Source organism: Letharia lupina, assembly GCF_014066315.1.
Source record: "Letharia lupina isolate WasteWater1 chromosome Unknown contig_27, whole genome shotgun sequence".
Taxonomy (NCBI): Eukaryota; Fungi; Ascomycota; class Lecanoromycetes; order Lecanorales; family Parmeliaceae; genus Letharia; species Letharia lupina.
The window spans coordinates 330,805-350,199 of NW_023502996.1; the positions used below are offsets into that span (position 1 = coordinate 330,805).

The 19,395-nt window shown below is 49.6% G+C and overlaps 6 protein-coding genes across 6 annotated transcripts; 4 read left to right on the forward strand and 2 right to left on the reverse strand.

Moving 5' to 3' along the window:
• Window positions 1-267: 267 nt before the first annotated feature.
• On the forward strand, window positions 268-1,715 carry HO133_006885 (uncharacterized protein; the record flags this gene model as incomplete). The annotated part of the gene is made up of 2 exons (XM_037297781.1): window positions 268-291; window positions 879-1,715. The coding sequence occupies 2 exons, from the start codon at window positions 268-270 to the stop codon at window positions 1,713-1,715; spliced, it is 861 nt and encodes a 286-aa protein (XP_037146982.1).
• A 1,212-nt stretch (window positions 1,716-2,927) lies between these two features.
• HO133_006886 (uncharacterized protein) lies at window positions 2,928-4,451 on the reverse strand (the record flags this gene model as incomplete). Its single annotated transcript, XM_037297782.1, has 2 exons — window positions 2,928-4,240; window positions 4,298-4,451. 2 exons carry the CDS (start codon window positions 4,449-4,451, stop codon window positions 2,928-2,930), a joined length of 1,467 nt encoding a protein of 488 aa, XP_037146983.1.
• A 587-nt stretch (window positions 4,452-5,038) lies between these two features.
• HO133_006887 (uncharacterized protein) lies at window positions 5,039-7,171 on the forward strand (the record flags this gene model as incomplete). The annotated part of the gene is made up of 2 exons (XM_037297783.1): window positions 5,039-5,674; window positions 6,371-7,171. The coding sequence occupies 2 exons, from the start codon at window positions 5,039-5,041 to the stop codon at window positions 7,169-7,171; spliced, it is 1,437 nt and encodes a 478-aa protein (XP_037146984.1).
• A 2,629-nt stretch (window positions 7,172-9,800) lies between these two features.
• Window positions 9,801-10,664, forward strand: HO133_006888 (uncharacterized protein; the record flags this gene model as incomplete). The annotated part of the gene is made up of 1 exon (XM_037297784.1): window positions 9,801-10,664. The coding sequence occupies one exon, from the start codon at window positions 9,801-9,803 to the stop codon at window positions 10,662-10,664; it is 864 nt and encodes a 287-aa protein (XP_037146985.1).
• A 378-nt stretch (window positions 10,665-11,042) lies between these two features.
• HO133_006889 (uncharacterized protein) lies at window positions 11,043-11,945 on the reverse strand (the record flags this gene model as incomplete). The annotated part of the gene is made up of 1 exon (XM_037297785.1): window positions 11,043-11,945. The coding sequence occupies one exon, from the start codon at window positions 11,943-11,945 to the stop codon at window positions 11,043-11,045; it is 903 nt and encodes a 300-aa protein (XP_037146986.1).
• A 1,955-nt stretch (window positions 11,946-13,900) lies between these two features.
• Window positions 13,901-15,103, forward strand: HO133_006890 (uncharacterized protein; the record flags this gene model as incomplete). The annotated part of the gene is made up of 4 exons (XM_037297786.1): window positions 13,901-14,093; window positions 14,149-14,178; window positions 14,419-14,914; window positions 14,995-15,103. 4 exons carry the CDS (start codon window positions 13,901-13,903, stop codon window positions 15,101-15,103), a joined length of 828 nt encoding a protein of 275 aa, XP_037146987.1.
• Between the last annotated feature and the right edge of the window lie 4,292 nt (window positions 15,104-19,395).

Sequence of the window (19,395 nt, forward strand, 5' to 3'; positions counted from 1 at the left end):
GAAGGATGATTGATTCTATCTCTAAAATCTTCTGGGGGATGTCTTTGATCCCATAGAAATAGAGTGATATAGCCGACATACGCACAGGTCATAGCGGAGAGTGGCTAAGAACATGGCTGGAAACTCCACATTTCGACACCAGCTCGGCCGCCATCGGCACCTCCATCAGTACCGGCGATGGCGCCGTCCAGTCCAGGGAGGGAGAAACACCCCCCTGAAAACCCCCCTTTAAAAAAAAAGAGGAGACGTAGAGTGGCATATGTAGACATGGTCAGGATGAGTACGCTCGTGGTGAGTATGGTTCTGATTTACCACGGGAGGAGACTCCCTAGTCAGCCAGAGACTGATGTCGCTGCGCTGTTTGCGTTGATATACAAGACGCTGATGAACAGAGGAAATACTTCTGGCGGGAAACAAAAGTCAGCTTGGCCGTTTTCTGCTGGCGTGTGAGACCCACTCTCGTCCCTCAATCTCTGCCGTTAATGCTCCAGAATTTGGAAATGAATGGATAGGCTTGGGACTACAACATCATACCGTTATAGAAGGGTGATGTTTCGTGTCCAAGACTTTGAACTTTTCAAGAATCTATGGGGGCTTGCAGTGCAGTGCTAGGGCCGCGTTTCAAATACGGCCAGGACTGTTGATTCAAGGTTAGGTACCGTATGCCTTTGGTACCACTCGTACCTCAGCTAGATTCTCTGTCAGTGAATGACCAAACACCATTCCTAACACAGGCCCTCAACCTACAAAGCGAACAGCATTCGTCGTTGCAGGGCCCGCTCAAGTATTCAGAATCACTGTCATTGTTTCACCGATTTTCGAGTTCTCGGACGATGGGGAGAAATGTGAGCTGACTTCTCAAGCTACTTTCGTCGTAGAGAGCTGACAAAAGCAGAGACTCCACCTTCGTGAATGTAACCTCCGACTCCAATTTCTTCCTATCCCAACCTGCAATCTGGGATTACGGCATGAGCGCTGGAGAGCCTCAATTCCCAACCATAGCAGGCAAGAAAGCAACGATAATTGTGTATGAGCCCGTAGACGATGCTGATGGCATGCTCTCTCCCATACACAAAGCCTGCCTCGATATCCTCCAACGATTATGTCAGATCCGTCAAGCGCAGAACGAAGCTTCCGCTTCGGAAGAACCAAAAACGCTTGACGCTTTTTGCGATGCCTTACGTCAGCGGAGGTGGAGGAACTTTACTGAGCCAGATAAGTCAATAAGTGAGGATTACTATTACGCCAAGTCTGGCGGGATAGAATGGCTGCGTAACTACTACGGTGCAAGAACATTCTGGGCTGATCAATGGGATACGGAGCAATGTACAGAGGCCAGGGACCGCCTTCTTGCTGAATTCTTACTATTATCTGCTGTTATGCGCCGACCCTTCGCGCCTGACTCCCTACCTCCTCTCCGAGTTCCCCAAGTTACCATCGACACCTACAGCACAAACAGTGTCCAAAGATCAAGTCGCCGATCGTCTTGGCTGGCTGTTTCCGGAGGAGTCGATGCAATAATAGGCAACGACACAGGGTGTGACGACTGGGAGCAAAGCATAGAAGCATTAGTTCAGAAAGCGAACATGATGAGTGCTGACGAAGGTGGAGTGGAAGAAGGGAACAAGCAACTTGCCTCTGCACCACTTGGATTGAAAAATCGATGGAGGATTTGGAAGATCCTACAAGGCATTGAGTTCCGACAAGACCTTTGATTGTTAGACTGAGCGATCAAACATCGATCTGAACTCCATCTGCCCTCTGACTTCATTTGCGACTACCCTCTCCAGGTGACCGCTCTCTAACCTCCAACTCATTCCCGAGAGTGCGATCCTCCACTGATCATTTCCATGAGCTTCAAAGATAGTTGTCAAGAACACATCAAACCCTGTTCACTATAGCAAACATAATCGCAATCATGTCCATACCCATGAGCTTCTCCATCGCGCTGGTCTCCAAATCTCCCTTCCTAGACCATTACGGCATCCATCACTTCGCGGTCATAGCCCCATGGCCTGACTCTTTCCTATCCATTTTGAACCCCGACCTCATAGTGCCGTTCCCAGTCAACCCAGCAGGCCCAGTTCTCGCCCCAGTTTGTCCGCCTTCCAAACCCACCATCCCGGAATCTCCAATCAATTCCTATACTCCGTCTTCTCAAGCCCACCATTCTCTCTGCCGCCCTGCAGTATCTCGTGCACGTACCGCGCCGCAGTCTCAGATACAAGCTCCGCCATCTCCGTCAACGTCACAGTATCGTATGATGACCGACTGTCAACAACGACTTCCGCATAGGAAACCTCGCTCGACTTGGGAAGATGGACATAAGGACCTAGTATTGGCTCGCCGGAGAAGTGTTGAGGAGTTTGCGCTTCAGTTTGCGCTTCGGAGATGGCGTCTAGGAGGATGGCGAGTTCGTGACGGTGGGGATGAAGTGGTTGGGTGAGTAGTCATTGTTCAGGAGTGGACGGCGGAGGCGATTGCGATGAGACGGAGGGTGAGGAAGAGGAAGAGGGGGTATTGAGGAGGTGGGGTGGAGAGGGTGTCGAATAGTGATGCGTGGCGATGGGAGGCTGGAAGGAAATCATGGCAGTGGTGTAAAGGAGCTAGACATGGTTACTTCTGTTGCTGAAGAGTAGTTGGAAGTGCGCGAGAGTTCTTGAGTGCCCAAGCTTGACGCATACAGCAGAAGGCTTTATGTGTGATGTCTAGGGCACGATATCAGCCTGTCAGGCTGACTACAATGTCACAGTGTCTAGTATTAGGGTTGGGGACTGTTGTAGGTGCATTCATTCCTTTGCTATTTTTTCTATCATCGGACTTGCAATCGGGGGGTATCGTATCATCCGCAAATTGCTAGCAAAAGCTGTGACACCTCCGTCTGCAGGTCCCTGGTAATCTGGAGTTCTGCTTGTAGGCCCATCCACTTAGCGAGGACCATGCTTGACGGCCCAATTCTTCTCGATCACGTCCTTTAGATCCCGAATGATGTTCAAGTGTTTCTGCTGCAGCAACATGACCGTCTCTCCAATCCAGACTGTTGTAACCTTGAGTGAGAAGCATTTGACGTTCGAGAGTTTTCGCAAAGAATCCAGGACACCACTCTCGATGAATAACTCTGCGGCTCTCTCATTAGCAGCATCCCTCTTCTCATCATTCTTTGCGGTTTGTTCAGTGTCGGGACCCCATTTTAGACTCTCGATCCAGTTTTCGCACCTGACCTCGAGATCGAGGTTGACTTCGAGGTGTCGGATCAGTGGTGACTTTGACACCAGATCGACAAACTTTTGAATGATTTCTGCGGTTGACGGTTGGGTAACAGTGACGCTGGAAATGGTGATATCTGCCACGTCTTTGAGTGTTTCCCTACGACCATTGTCAAAAGGGCGGCCGGACATGGGATCCTCAAACCATCGCGTGATACCCTTGGCTGTGGTCAGATACGAGACAAACTTGGCTGCGTCATCGGCTCTTACACTCAGATCGTCGTTAATGAAGAGGCATGGAGCAGCGTCGTCACCCTCAAAGAAGAATTGGGCGTTGTAAGATATCCTCTCAAACCGCGCAAAGACGTGAGGTTCCACGGAGCCGTCCAAGGGGCACGACTTGTACACCGTCTGGCCATTGGAGTCTGTCAAACCAAGACCCATGTGTGGAGAATGACGCCAGATCTTCTTGGTTTGTTTCACAACAGCGTTGCCAGGAACATCCGTCACTGCATCACCAGGATTCACATCGAGGGTGAGATCCGAGTGGAGCAAAACGGAAGCTTCATTATAGATCTGACGGTTCGTGCGAAGGATTGCTAGATGTCGCTTGATCATCGGCTCTGTCTCGAACATTCCTCTCGAGGGACCGCTTTCGTTCTCGCTCTCGTCTTCGTCGTCCATTCGATCAAAGCCCCTGTCATCAGAATGATCGTCCCCATAGTCGAACATGTCATTCCCGAAGGTCATACTCATAGCACCACCAAGGTTATAAACGTCATTGAACATGCCGTCGCACATGTCGCCCATGGGGATGCCGTACGGGTTGAAGTCGTCCAAGTCGAACATGGCATCCTCAGAGTCTGAATCACCGTAGACGTCTGTGTGGAAGCTACCATAGCCCATGCTACCAGAGTCCATATCCTCATCCTCCGGTCCGAAATGATGCTGCCATGTGTGTTCGTACTGATTTGGCTTCAAGGATGCGCGTGGAGGATCGAGTAAGAGGTAGCCGTATATTTTGAGACGGATCTCTGCCGGAGAAAGGTCAGCTACAAGCGGTGAGGGTATCAAGGCTAGAAGTCTCTCACCGATTGGGATACGAAGGAAATGGCAGGCAGCTCTGGAAGCAGTCTTGGAAGCAACTGTGGAAGTAGCTGTGGAGGCAGCTTTGCGGGTAGCTTTACGTGTAGCTTTACGTGTAGCTTTACGCGTAGCTTTGGGTGCGGCTTTGGACGCAGCCATTGGTAGAATCTTGTGCTTGGAGCGCCGAGACATGATGCTGATACGACAGGTTCAGTTGCCTTCAAATGGCATTGCTTGATGGTATCTGGTATCGTCAGACGCGCGCTCGACGCGTGAGTAGCTTACTGGTACTGTATGCATTAGTCATCTCAGCCTTAGAGTAAGCACGTCGGCATGTCGGCCTTTTCTCGCGCCTCCTTAAAGGCACCAGCGCCTCCTTCATCTTTTCCAGCCACGCTAAAACATAAAGTACTCATAGACATTTTACCCAGTCAATGAAAATGATGTGGCCTGGTCTTTCCCTCCGTCTGCAATACACAAGATATAAAGTAGGAGTCTAACTTGTCGAGTAGTAACGCCAAATCGCCCTTCTCGAGACCAATACACGTATCCCAACTAGGTCGTGTGTCTTGGCAGTGCCTATGTCTGTGGGCTTCACAGCATAAATAGATCTTCATAAGTTGATATTCTCTTCTCGTTGTAACACCACCACATATCAGTCCGATACTACGTCCATTATCTGACATCCTCTTACCAAGCCTCGACGAGTCAACCCACGTTTGAAAATCCCAGTTCAAGCAGGCAAGATGACGGTCAATCCACTTTTTGGTCTCCCTCCTATCCCTCACGATCGTGCCGACGGTCTTCGCCGCTTCTACCCCAGCTCGCCAACAGCCAAGCCTGAGGACCTCTACCATGACTCCATCAACGCCTGTACCCTTCCTGGCCTTCGTTTTATCCGCAACGACAATTCCCGCGAGATGCTCATCTTCATTGATGGCGCCTGTTCGAACAACGGGACACCACAGGCTCGTGCGGGTTACGGAGTCAAGCTGAGCGCTCGTAACAACTTTGGCAGGCGACTCGAAGGCAATGGTCCCGAGACATCCAACCGTGCCGAGTTACGCGCTGCTATTGTCGCACTGGGGCTGAGGATTTGGAATGGCGAGGGTTTTGACAAGGTGGTTTTGGCGTGCGACTCGGAGTATGTGGTTAAGGGGATATCGGCGTGGGTGTCCAAATGGAAAACGAATGGGTGGCGGACTGCTCAGCGAACTCCGGTGGAGAATAGAGACCTGTGGGAGATGTTACTTACGGCATTGAGGAAGCAAGATGATCGAGGAGTGATGGTTCAATTTTGGCTGATTCCGAGGGAAGACAACGAGGCCGATCCTTACGCCAAAGCGGGCACGCTTGCAGAGAAAGAAGAGAGCATGAGCGAAGTAGTGGGAGTTTTTTGAAGGGGCAACCTGCCTCTATGCACCATAGCCGATTCCCGGTCAATCAAACCAAGCACTACGGGACAGTCCTTTCACTGATAGGTCAGCGGCAGACCTTGTTGCTAAGAGTGACGCCCGTTCTATTACATAGAAGAGGGATGCCAACCCTGTCACTTTGCTCTGGGCCAAAGTTGCTAAGGACTCTTATGTGGCAGTAGAGTATCTTTCTTGCTACGGTTTACTGAATGAGCCTTGGTGAACGACTTAACCAGGCTGTTCTTAAAGCCTTTTCCCAACGTGGTCTAGTAGTCTTAATCTACATGTACATCTAGTCAACACAATACACTAGCCAAGTGACGAAAAGATATCAAAAATGTATTAGGCATGATCTTGCTCTGGTTGAATGATTTTCCGCGCGAGGTCTTAGGAGTGGAGGTAAACAAGTAAGGACATAAGCATAGGGTGTTAGCTGTTGAAATGGTAGGGTCAGATCGTATCTAGTGAGCAGCGATTCTCTCGCAAATGATCGAGACAGAGTATCAATACAGGGAACATGGTGTTTCTGCATAAAGCACCAATTGTTTTCTGCCGAGGTAAACCCGCATTTTGCCACGTCACCAATTTGCTGTTACTACGAGAATATACATTAGCTACAACTCTAGCAGACTCATTTCTTCAGTTGTCCTTTTTCGTTCTTAGGAACAAAGGCTTACGCCGGTCAATGGAATGGATCAAGAAATCAGAATTGGTTTGAAGGGAGAGGAAGGAGGCAGAGAAGATATAGCAAAGGAAAAAGACCGGCAGCAAGGTACGGCATCGTGCAAAGTAACAAATGAGGTGAATCATCGCAATGGAGGCCCACTGCTCAGCCTACCGAGAGAGCTTCGTGATGAGATCTATGGCTATCTCCTCGCCTCTGGTCATCTCCAAGTACTAAGAACCTCTCGTCAACTCAGCCAGGAAGCGCTGGAGTCCCTATATCCCAAGGCCATATTCAGGATGTATGTGAATTCCACAGATGGTTCTCGCAACATCAAGCCAAGCGAAAACGTGGCCGATCAGATTCAGAACATAAAAATTCAATGGGACCTGTCCGACCACGATTGCTCACGCAATGCCCACGAACTCATTGACTTCTGCCACAAACAAGGAGAAATGCGAATGACGTGTCATGTCATACTTTTATTTGGCGTACGGCGAGCGGCACTTCTAAACGCCAACGACATCTCCGCCCTACGGAGTTCGAGAGTATTCCGAAATGTGGTCCTAGAGACTATTATCAAGGACTCGACGCAGGAAATACCGAGCGGCCGTCGTGCTAAAATGCGAAGTCGAATCCTCAGCATGTTCAGAGTACTAAGTGATGAGCTGGGACTAACTTTGGGACCTGCAGACCACAGGGGAGATGTAGATGCACGGCATCTAGTCTTTCATCCTCCCAAGATGTTGGGAACCCGTTTTGATGAGCTTCCACCTTCAAATACGGCTTATTCTTGGTAGCCAGGGTCGCCAAATCTATTTCTCGGTCTATAGATGACCTTTTGCAGAGCCGGGACTCTCATCAACCTAGTTCATATGTCTCGTAAAAACCGCCATAGAATATACCGCCAATTGTCTCATCTTTGTACCTGTTTTTGCCTTTCTGTACTTCCTATCATTCGTCATTGCACTCAAGCGCATAAAACTAATATCTACGGCTTCTTTCTCTCGGGTTTGTGAACATGCTTAAAATTTCGAACATTTCCAATATCAGACTTTCTCGAGCGTTCTCGAGTGTTCTCGGATCTGCTTCGAAAGCATTGTCGGCAACGAAGGTTATCAAGTAACAATCATGCGCTCAAATGGCAACAGTGCCTGATTAGACATCACAAGGCGCAATACATATGGATCGAAATCTGGGCGACATGCCAGAAAGATGCGAAAGTTGTCTCGAGATGGACGGGATTTTTTTTCAAATCATGTAAATGGCCCAAGACTATCCACTTGCTAGACGAGGAAGAGCGCGTGTATGCGGAGTAGAAAGTCATTGGCCACCTCAAGAGGCTCGGATTGCTGTCATTCGAACGACAAAAACGGAGTCGTGTTTACCAACCTGATCGATGGCGCCGAGGTAAGCGGTCGAGAGAGAAGGATGAGCTTTCGCCGGGATTTCACAGCTTGGGATTTCAGGGCAGGGAAAGAGTTTGACAAAACGTTTCAAGCGAAGGGCATGACGGCCCTATATTCAATACCTGGGTCTCCAATCACAGGACCGCTGGTCGCGACAACACATGCAACAGGATCACAAAAACATGAAAGGGCTAATGCCTTGTTCATTAATAACTGGTGAAGCGTAATATTTTGCAAAGCTTCATTCTTCGCTTTACTGTTTCACGTGACTGACAACAATTACCACAATGCGGTGATATAAAATTAGAATGTGACACACATGTCACTTTCAACCCTACGAATTAAGCAGTGTTAAGAAGGCCACATACTATATAACCATATCTTCTTTGTCAAGTCTACCTGATTTTCCAACGCAAATCAGTGTCCGAGATACCAGTTTTCCACATACTACCACGGAAAAGGAAGTTTAGGATTAAGGCAGACTCGAAACCGCTCATGCCGGACAACCAGGTATTTCCTTTCCTCACGCTACCTCCTGAAATACGCGTCACGGTCTACAAATACGCGTTTTCGGATTTGGGGGTTCTTCGCTCAGCTGCAGAAATTGTCTCGACCAATGACGAATACATCCACAAAGTACGGTCCTATCCGAGAATTCTGACTTTTGCGAGCTGGTGTTGGTTCCTTCGACCTGGGCAAACTCACGCACACCGTACGCATACAGAGCAAGATTTCATCGTTCAGCTTTCAAATAAGGACGCTGTACCCGTCTTGAGAACATGCCAATTGGTCTTCCAAGAAGCAGCTCCAATCCTCTATCAGACAAGTGCCTTTCACCAATCGATTAGTTCAGGAACTACCACCTTTCTGGTCTTAGATGAGTTCCAGTGGATACGCCATCTGAGCATCGACTTCTCTGATGCCTCTCCCCAGACGCTGATGTTCGAAGACTTACAAAGATACGACGTGGATCAAAAAGTAGCAGCGTTCGTGGATCTCATCGCCACGGGATGCATGTCTCTGGAGTCCCTAACTTTACATATCATCGCGACAAGCGGCACGGATAAACTTCTTCTTCGAAGTTCTCACGACAGTTGCAAGGCACTAGCAAAGCTTGCACCAAGCCTTGGACGTCTGTCGATCATCGCACCGACTACGACCAAATCTATGCAGACAATGTGCGAACTAATCGCACCGCTCCAGGGGTGGAAAATTGGGAGATCGCGTCAATGGCCGCTTCGCTGGCCTCTTCTCACGGTACCTGTTGCGCAGCTCGAAACCATTCGGGCTGTCACAGACAAGTCCTGCTTTGGAGACTATGTGACTCGAAGGGATTGTATATGTGTTCAGATTGCAACGCTGCAGCCGGAGTGAGATTCCACGAATGGAAGAGTATTCTAGGTTTGTAGAGCTACGGGACATTCAACTATCTAGTCTCTGCCCGTGGAAACCAATGGAAAGCGAGAAACGGTCGTACTTTCCATGGCCATTGGCTGGACATTCATGGACGCGCTTCAAGAGGGCTGTGAGAAACGTGCCTAGTGCTTTCCTTTTCGTTCTAGGCATGTGGTTGCCACTTTTCTCCATGTCTGTGTCATACCTACCTTATTAGCCAGCTAGACGCCACCAAGAAACTGTGTACCTTCCACCAGACCATGTTATTAGGAAATGCGCACTAGAATACTGCGGGATCGTATGGCTCGATATTGGTTTGGTCGATTGTCAAGTTTTACGGTTTTCACTCGTGGTCTGCCAAGTAGATTTGTAGTACTGCCAGTCATGATCGCGTTTTGGCTTTGTGCAACCTTTTCTTGAAACTGAGGCCCATCGATGTCTGACAACACAGTGGTCTATTTCCGGTCGGAAGGCTCGGAGGATAGTTGGCAGCAATCCGCGTGAATTCGTCGGGTTTGACACTTCGTATGTGTCGGCATCTCCTACAATTTCTGCTTTGCGTCCACTAAGGCTTCACACCTGCGACATCAAGTAATCGATTCCACACTGTTCCACGTTAATGAGAATGGCTTCCCAAAGCGCTACAGCCATACCCCTCCCGCCTCTTCCCGTCCAGCCATTCAGATTCGTGGACCTGCCCACAGAATTGCGACTCCGGGTGTACGAGTACGCCCTCTCCGGGCCCAAGGACGTCACACTCCGCTCCCTCATGGACCTCCAAGTGCGCAAAAATCGACATGGACAGCGCGTACGACCGTCAGACAGCCCCAGGATCCGAAACACCGGCATGCTTATGGTATCGAAGAAGGTGTCTACGGAAGCTCTGCCAGTCTTTTACGATACGAACCAATTCCACCACACCATCCTCCCCACCGCGCCGTCAGTCCAAGGTGTCCTTCGCCACTTCACGACGCATCTCCACTTCATGCAGCACGTCAGCATCGACTACATGCTGCATACATCGGCACCAGACATCAGCGAAGTCGACCGACTCGTATCCACGCGCGTCCGATCCGTTATCGACGGCTGTGCCAACCTGCGGACCTTCACGCTGCATCTCCTGACCGTTTTCCGGAACGAAGACTCGCACCGAGGCTTACGGGCCGGCGGCCAGGCGGCGCTGGTGCTTGCGAGACTGGCGGCTCGACTGCAGGATCCGACATACTGTTTGAAATGGATAACGATCATAACGCACGGCAACCGTCGCGCCCTGATGGATCTTGGAAGGGCGATTGCACCGGGTGAGGGCTGGTTGGTCCGCGAACTGGACGAGTGGCCTGGTATTAGCATTGACGAGTATCAGAGGGTGGGTGTGGAGGAAAGAGCTGATGATCGTGCTGCGGGTCAGAAGATTAGAATGTTTTGCTTGTGGCCGGCTTTGCGGATATGTGTTCTGGATCGACGGGAGAATGTTGGTAAGACGGCCTGATGGTGAGATTCTTGGGGATGTAAGGGGAGGTAGATAGATGTATACCTTCGGAGTAGCCTCTAATTGAGTTAGGTTCGATCGCATATTTCATAAGAAGATGTATATAACGAGATGATGATGGGTGAGAGGGCTCAGGTGTGACACTAGCCGTCTGTAAGCTTCTGGAGTCATTCCTCGCAAATTTTGCATCTTCTAGCACATATCATTGACAGGTGAGTTTTCCAAGCACAATGCCATGCAAACTCAAAGAATGTTGTTTTGAAGCAAGCCTGCAAATCGAAATGAAGTACCGTACACGTCTCGGGTTCATCCCTGTATAGTAAGGGATGCTTGAGACCCGGCTGTCTTGACTCCCAGATCTCCTCCCTGCCGCTCCTTTCACTTGAAAAGCCAATCCCCTTCCCCTAGCGAGCCGCCCTCTTCCAACCTCCGAGTAACATGAGGCCCATAGATATGAAACGCCGAGATGTGATCCGCTTCCGAGAAATAGAAACCGGCAAGAGAATGCCTTCGAAGCCCAAACGGGACGGTCCCCGGCTTTGCGTTGGCCCCCTGCAGCCGCCTCGGGAGTTTCATCCGCGGCCATTCGGAAAATGTCTCGGTGACCCAGGCGCTGTCGACGTTCACGATGCCTCGTCGAAGACCGAGAAGACCGTTGGGCGGATTGAGAGTGACGATGCTGAGCCTGTCGACGCGAGCGCGTAAGGCGCGCAGCGCCTTTGCCGTCGCGGACTTTTGCGTCAATTTGGACTGCAGCTGGCTCAACGGAATAGTCGTCTTGTAGGCAAGTACGGGTATGTGCAATGTAAAGCTGACCAGTTTGATGCAGTGCGTGACAATGTTCCGTACGTGTGTGGCGAGGATGCCATCGACTCCATTGCCGGCTTCCGTGGTGATATCGAGGCTGAGGTATTTCACCCACTTCATGCATTGGGCCGGGATGGTAGGTTGGCGGAAAAGACCATCGCGCTCGGCGGAGTAGTGAAAGGTCTGGCTGGTATAGAATGCTGGCAGTGCTTCCGCGCAGATCGTCTTGCAAGTTGTGAGGATAGCAGTGCTGAAAAGCTTGATTTTCTGGATTTCGGATGGCTGTCTTTGGTTCGTGAGGTCTTCAAGGCGGCGAAGTGTGCGTTTCCGGCGATTGCTGAAGACGTACGCGTAAACAGTGAGACGTAGCTCTATTGGTAGGCTGAGGAAGGGGAATGGAGATTGCGTCAGTGCTGCTGTGACAACTGCGTGGCTGCTCGGGAACCTGCCGTTTGGATTCCGTTGTCTGATCATGGTGGGTCGAGGCATGGTGAGCAGGATAACAGAGCACGATGAATACGGGAGATGAAATAATGGGGGATATTCTATAGTGAATGCCACGCTTGTGTTTGCGGTGCCGAGGCTGAAGCGAAGTTTGTGTTGACAGCGGAGCAGTCCCTGTCACGCGGCCATTATAGTGTTGCCAGACTCGCCACTGCCTAACTTCGGACCGGTCGTACTTTTAGATGGGAAGCCAATGGAACTGCAAGCCCGCCATAATTTTCGGAAGGCACGAGATCTCTCCTTAGTTCCTTTCTCTTTCCCAGGCAAGGTGAAGCTATCTGTTGCACTCTGCACTGAAGGGTCCTTGTCATCAAACCGGACAAGACGACACCCACACATCTAGACTCTGGGCTGGCTCTCCCAACATACAAAATAAGGTAATGATGCTCAGATCCATTCACCTAAGTGTTTGCATGTAGGTTGACGCGAAGAATTACTACCGCGCTGTTAAAAAATTAAGATACCAGGGCGACAACGCTTCGCAGACTGTTAGAACCACACTCTTGATTCGTTCATCAGTGCGACGGCAGTCTGTACACCGGTAAAGCGACTAACCCAATACTCACAACATTTGTTCCTTGGCAGCATTCATTTTGCGGGTGGTTGACCTCGTGTCGGATAGCGCACCCGGGTGAGGCGGCTTCCGTGCATAATCTCCAAGTTATCCATCCCAGACTGCGCAATGGATACGTTACATGCTGTCCATTACTCTGCGAATGCCCGATGAATTTGCTTTCCCAGCGCGGCGGATTCGTGTATTGTGTATGGACGTACGAGCCAGATGTACTTGGCCACCAAGGTAATGATGACAGGCGGCTCTACGGATACCCTCAAGCATCACCTGTACCGATTTCCGCATGGTAAATTGGTAGACGCAAGGATTGTAACGCACGTACGATGCATTGACACGAGGATGAAGTCCCAAAAGTTGAACTATGTGGACAATGCAATCCCAGTGATTTGCGCTAACAGTTGCGGTGATAAGATATCCAATTTCCTGATTCTTTATGTAAATGCGCTTTGATCAAGCCTTGTTTTGTTATGGTTGGAGGGTACATGTATTTACCGAATCTTAAGCGGGAAACTCAATTTGGAGCGGCGATGATTGCGCCGCTTGGAGCTCAATTTGACAAGACTTGTGTGAATACGGGTTTTAATTGAGAAGACTTGTGTCAATACGGGTTTTAATTGACGGAGTCTTTGTTTCATGATTGTTGAATGGCGGATGGCGGATGGCGGATAATTGCGGAGATGCAGGAGTCGTGGCGAACGACTCTTCTGATTCGTTCCTTGAAATATTAGAGGGGCATTAGGGGAAATAGAGTTTGAGGCTGACGGGTCTCAGGGGTCGTGCCGCGGCCCTTTCCTCCACTCAATTTCAAGGTAAAGCAGTGACAGGGATCTAGTGCGGGGGAACTGGGATGGGAAACGCCACTTCCGCCCCCTATGTGTCCCACCCTGTTTGGCCCCCTATGTAACCCCCTATTTCATGCTTGTGCCAAATCTCGACCTGCTTGATCCAATTAAACTCTCATCGCCGCCACAAGCTCTCACCGACTCACAGATTCAATTATATCCAATCATGACCCATGTTCCTTTTTCACATCTTTCACTCTTCCACTCCTTCAAATCTCTGTTGCATATAATCCTTTCATTTGCTGGCTGCGCTTCCCAATCATTTGCGCTGCCTCATGGCTTTGACACAGAGATTTCCAAAATTTCCTTAGCTTCGTCCGTGTCTCACTCTCACGTAGAGGGCCAACAAGATAAAGCACATTCACCGTCTCCGGCCTCAGTTCATTGTCTCCTTCCCAACCACAACACAACCTTTTCTTCTTTGTTTCATTGTCTCACTCTCATTTACAAAGGATCAGATGCAGGCACGTCGACTTTGATCATTCAAACACCACCACAGTCTTTTCATCATGTACATGCTCAGCATCACCTTGTTCCTGCTTTCCGCCGTGTCCGCAATACCGGCGCACCTGCCTCACACTCATTTCAGCACACAAAAGAGAACCCTGACACCAGACAACACCTGCGGAGCTGCTAATGGCTATATCTGTAACCCCAACGATCCGTATGGGGGAAGTTGCTGCTCGGCTTCCGGATGGTGTGGTAAGTCTTCCGTTCCGCATCTGCGGTCATTAAAAATTTTGCTGAACTTTCACAGGAAACTCAGAGGCATATTGCGCAACCGGATGTCAGTCGGCCTTTGGAAGCTGTGCTTCCTCTGCTCCTGTTTCTGCATCTCCGCAACCCTCTGCCACTCCGCAAGTTTCTGCAACTCCGCAGCCCCAGACAAACGGGCCAGCAGTGCCAGGGACCTCACTAGCACCCAGCAAAGAGGGATGCATGTGGGTAGTAGATGGCGCAGGCAGCTTTACGCACTCGCAGACCTTTGACTTCTCCACCTTAGCATCTTTTCCAACAGATGATCTAGCTATTAGCACCTACACCATCGGATCATCGCCTTACACCCAGCTTTACACCACGTCCAATGTAGCTGTCAACAGTGAAACTCTCCAACTCAAAGTACCCGGAGGCCAGAGCGCATCTCCCATTCTCGGCGCCGAGGTCTCGACTCAAGATGAAGATATTCTCTACGGTAGCGTACGCACTACGATGAAGGCCAGCACAGTCGCTGGCACATGTCACGGCGCCTTCTTCTACAAGGACGACAATCAAGAAGTGGACATCGAGCTCATCACCGGCGATACATGGAAGGGCGTGCATTACACGAATCAGAGAGCCAACGCCGACGCCGAAGCTAGCACGATTCAAATGGCTCTTCCATCGGACGCAACAAATGACTTTCAAGAGTACAGAATTGATTGGCTCCCTGGTCGTACGGATTTCTATCTGAATGGCGAGCTGCAGCAAACACTGACGGACAATGTCCCATCCACTGCCGGGAGCTGGCTGTGGAACAATTGGAGGTAAGCCATCCAGTCTCTACACTACCCCTCATTTTTTTCCCTTCGAATCTAGGGCCAGAGCTAATTTCCTCGTGTTGCAGTAATGGAGATCCGGGTTGGACAGGCGCTCCCCCACTGCAAGACAACATCATGGAAATCTCAAAGATTGAGATGTACTACAATCGCACGAGCAGTGCAGGCTCTTGCTAAGAGCCATATCTTCGATGACTAAAAGTTCGACAAACTGCAACATATGGCAGGGTGTTGGGTTCTTTCCTTTGGGTCTGCGGGTCTGTGATCCGTAACCTTCTTTGTACATTTGTCTGGCTTTTGTACATACGCTGCCGCCCGGTGCGGCGCTATTTTCTCCCACCTAAGATATTTTTCTCTTCTTCTTCAACCTATTGCTTCTCTTCGAATGTATGTATCACGATAAAAATTATTGTGAGTAAGCAAGCCAAGCTCTGCTGATAAGGTGTCAACGACCGCACGTCTCAATTCCTTTTCTTGAACTCTGGAACCGTCCACGCTGGCAAAGATAGACAAAGGCGCTTCGGGACTGCCATCTCCGATCATGCATCACAGGATGAATCGACCGAGCAACGAACTGTAAATGTCAATGCCCTGCTTCCTGCACACAGCCAAAAATGGTCAAGTCCTTCAGCACGAGCGCCACGCTCAAGTCACCGAGCTCGCCGCGCTTCCACTGCTACAGATCGCGCTAGTGCCGGATCGTAGCCAAGATGAACGGTGTCAATGTTCGCCATGTAGTGGTAGGTGCGGACAGGTCGGGCTCCGAGTGTATCGAAATTGTCGGTATGTAGTAGATGTGCTACGTAAGAATTGATTGCCTTCTTTGGGTCGAGTAGCATTCTTTTTAAACCTCACACAACTCGCACACTCCCAGGGCACAAAGTCAGGCCGATAGATGCAGTCCGTGATTTGGTATTGTCGGACATACCACAAGCGTGGCGCATTCAGAAGCAATCGCAGACCATGGTAAGGTTTTCAATCCGCTCATCTTTGAGCGCATGTATAGCCTCGAATACTAAAGATTATCATTCAAATGACCTATATGACTGTAGTGTTTGAAACGTTTACAGAATGTTGCCCGCGCCGCTGATGAGTGCCATGTTCTCTTCAATTACCACTTCTCATGAATGCGATTATTCGCAGCAGTCCGTCATGCATCAACTGATTACCATTAATGAAAAGCACTCGAAACTATCTTCGACACTTAATTAAGCGTTCGGTATCAGACACAAGTTCATCAACGGTGTCCGCGATATGTTGCTGTCCGCGCACTGGCGTCTGAAAGGGTTAATGATTTCAAAACCATTGTTCTTGGTGCTTGAGGGTATGATTAGGAACGCGTGATCCAGACTGAGTGTATCATAATGAAGTGGAGAGCGTTGAGGGCCCGAGAGCCGCTAGAGAATTGTCTATTGAGATAGATCTTAGAGTTAAAGCAAATATTGTAAAGACTCAACGATCGTATCTGCCACACGAAGACTTTTCCAAATCGTGCCGACCATTTTGCGGTAGCGTCTCTTCGAGTGGCAGAGGGCCGCTGTTAGTTACTATCTGAGCAGCAGGCTTCAGTCTCGTGTGGTGCCTGCGCTACGCTCAGCACTGGCTGCGAGGCATCAGGGGACTTTCGTAGTAATCAGATAAATTGGCTTGAAGTTTCTGATGTCACTGGAGACGATCCCGGTGAAGCGCGTAGTGTTTCACGAATCCGGCGCCTTATTATATTCCATGAACCACCATATGCTTGGCCCTCGCTAATCCTCAACCTCCCAAAAAAAGCTCCTCAGCCTGCCATGTGTGCCTTCGAATTCTTCTCTTTCTGCAATTGCCTATCCGCCAAAGCGCTTCTATCGAATCTAGCACCGTTGCGGGAATCATTACTGGAGAGTGTCTCGCCCACGCTCGACATTGATAGGAATGCTCTGATAGGCCGTCTCAGCGATCATGAGAATCCTAAACGTGTCCATTTATCTCTATTGAAAAAAGCCAGATGATACATCTCCGCAGATCTTCACAGATGATACACTACGGTAAATGTATCAGAATATGAAGGTAGGACACTTAGTTGTATTAACTATGGAGTTCTATGGAAGGAAAGAGCGACTTGACACGGGCGCGCTAAGGCGTGTCACGTGACGTAGTCACGTGACCGCCAAGACGCCAAGAGTCACGTGACCCGAATTTCAACAGGCTCATTAACATATGTTTCACTAAGACGCATTCAGCGTACATCACAAGCAAACGGTCTCAGCTCGCCGTTTCCTTCTTAATCTAAGGGGGTACTGCGACCTAGTTAGAGCTTACAACAACGAAGGCCTTATCCAACCAGAACGTGCTACAGCAGCGTTCACTGGGGTAACCACCGAGCTGTCCCGACTTGATGATGGCGGATTCTTCTGTAGACTGCCAGAGATCTCCTTTGACGTCGCGCTTCTCTGGCAACATGCAAAACCATGAAAGACGGCTCTCTTTCGGAGCACGCTCGACAAAAAGCTGCTTGTCAAGTTGGTTTCGCGCGGGCTGACAGGTGAAATGGATCCATGGAGCTGACAAAGCGGCTGTCACTGTATCAAAGAGAGTTCACAGACTGATGGTCGTCGCACGTTACAGAGAAGGGTCTTACAGAAAAGGATACCTACGATCCGATGGTACAGTAGTGATGACACTTGTTCGGAACGAAGATCTATATCTAGTGATTGCCTGGCATATCAGAGCTGCATTGAAAATTCAGAAGGACCGATGCCGGACGGCTGGTCTCGTTACGCAAACTATCCAGACAAGCATCGTGAATTCGAAGACTACTTTGCAGCTTATAAGATATTTCATGTTATTACACCCACACGCTATCTCTTCAGACGCAGGCTTGGTATTCTATACTAGTTCGAGACCAACGTGCAGAACGAGTCATAAAGCATCCGGCGCTATTGCTTTTCACTCGCACATGCCGAGCCTGGTTCCAGCATGGAATGCAGGGTCCGGGAAGCCTCGTAACTCTGTGTTCCCATTTGCGATGCGAATGGCGACGCGAGCTTCCGCTCGACACGAAGGAGTCGGTACTGTCATTAAGTCATGCCTCCGGGGATCTATTGCAATGTTCAGAGACTGTGCAGACGAATCGCCAAAGGAGGAGTCAGGTTTGGATGAGTGGCTGTTTGAGGAGCGGCTCGCTGCTAAGGATCTATATGAGTTTAATAATGTGATGTGGATTGAGTGGGAGAACGGCATTGCCTATCGAAAAGCACTCGGGATAATCGTCCGTGATCGTCCGTGATGTGTGGGAGGATCAGAACTTGGAATGGTATGATTTCACTTCAGGCTGAGGCTGATTTCGTCTGCGGGAGATTTGACATAATATGCTGTTTCTTGTCTCATGCTCATGTGAAGAGCTTCTGTTGAGTCATAAAGGGAAGCGGCTCAGTTTCGGCAGGGTTGCGATTGGCGCTGGGGGTACTTTACCTGGGGATACGGAGCACGGAATTCTACATATGTAATAAGTAGCTGTGCAATATGCGAAAGCAGAGAGGGCTGGAAACAGCGTCGCGCCATGTAATCCACGCAAACGCGGTGGACCTTGCCAAGAGTCATCGAGAATAGGACACAGAGCACTTTGTTATATACCAACAGCAAACGAAGAAGAATTTAAAGGCTGCTCATCTTTATACATGCAAGTGCCAGCCTAGTAGAATAAGCGCTGCTCGAGCGCCCAATGCGATAGATGCTTTCGAGCTCACTGAGCTAAGGCACGCTTAGGCCCATACAAATGCGTGCTCATAGGTATACGCACACTCTTCAGACCCTGCGGAAACCGTTAAGATTATCAAAATATGAAGGTAGGACACTTAGTTGTATTAACTATAGAGTTCTATGGAAGGAAAGAGCGACTAGATACGTGACACGCTAAGGCGTGTCACGTGACCATGTCACGTGACCGCCAAGAGTCACGTGACCCGAATTTCAACAAGCGGTGACTCGGGTTAGTCGAAATTTCGCCCACTCGGCTTTCGTCTAATAGAATTCTTATCAATGCGGTCGGAGAAACTCCCTTATTTCTATGATCGAATAAGCCAGATCGCAGATTATCTCCTTCGTAGTTTGAGGCCACTTTGATAAATTATCAAATCATACCCCAAGCAATAGCAAATTACCGAATCATACCCCATATTTGAGTGTGATTTGGTGTAGGGGTATGATTCGGTAAGGTTTCGTACTTTCGGGGTATGATTCGGTAATTTGCCCCACATCACAACCTATATTTTCAAGTGTTCTAACTCATTCTTTCATCCAGATCGAGTTCCGCTCCGCGCACTCCAAAACGCTGGAGCTACTGAGGAGGTATTGGGACTGCAGCGTGCCGTATACACGAAATTCCTAGGTTTTGAGAATGTTGGCGGCGATGAAAGGCCTGAGAAGTGTTGAAATTCGGATCACGTGACTCTTGGCGTCTTGGCGGTCACGTGACACGCCTTAGCGTG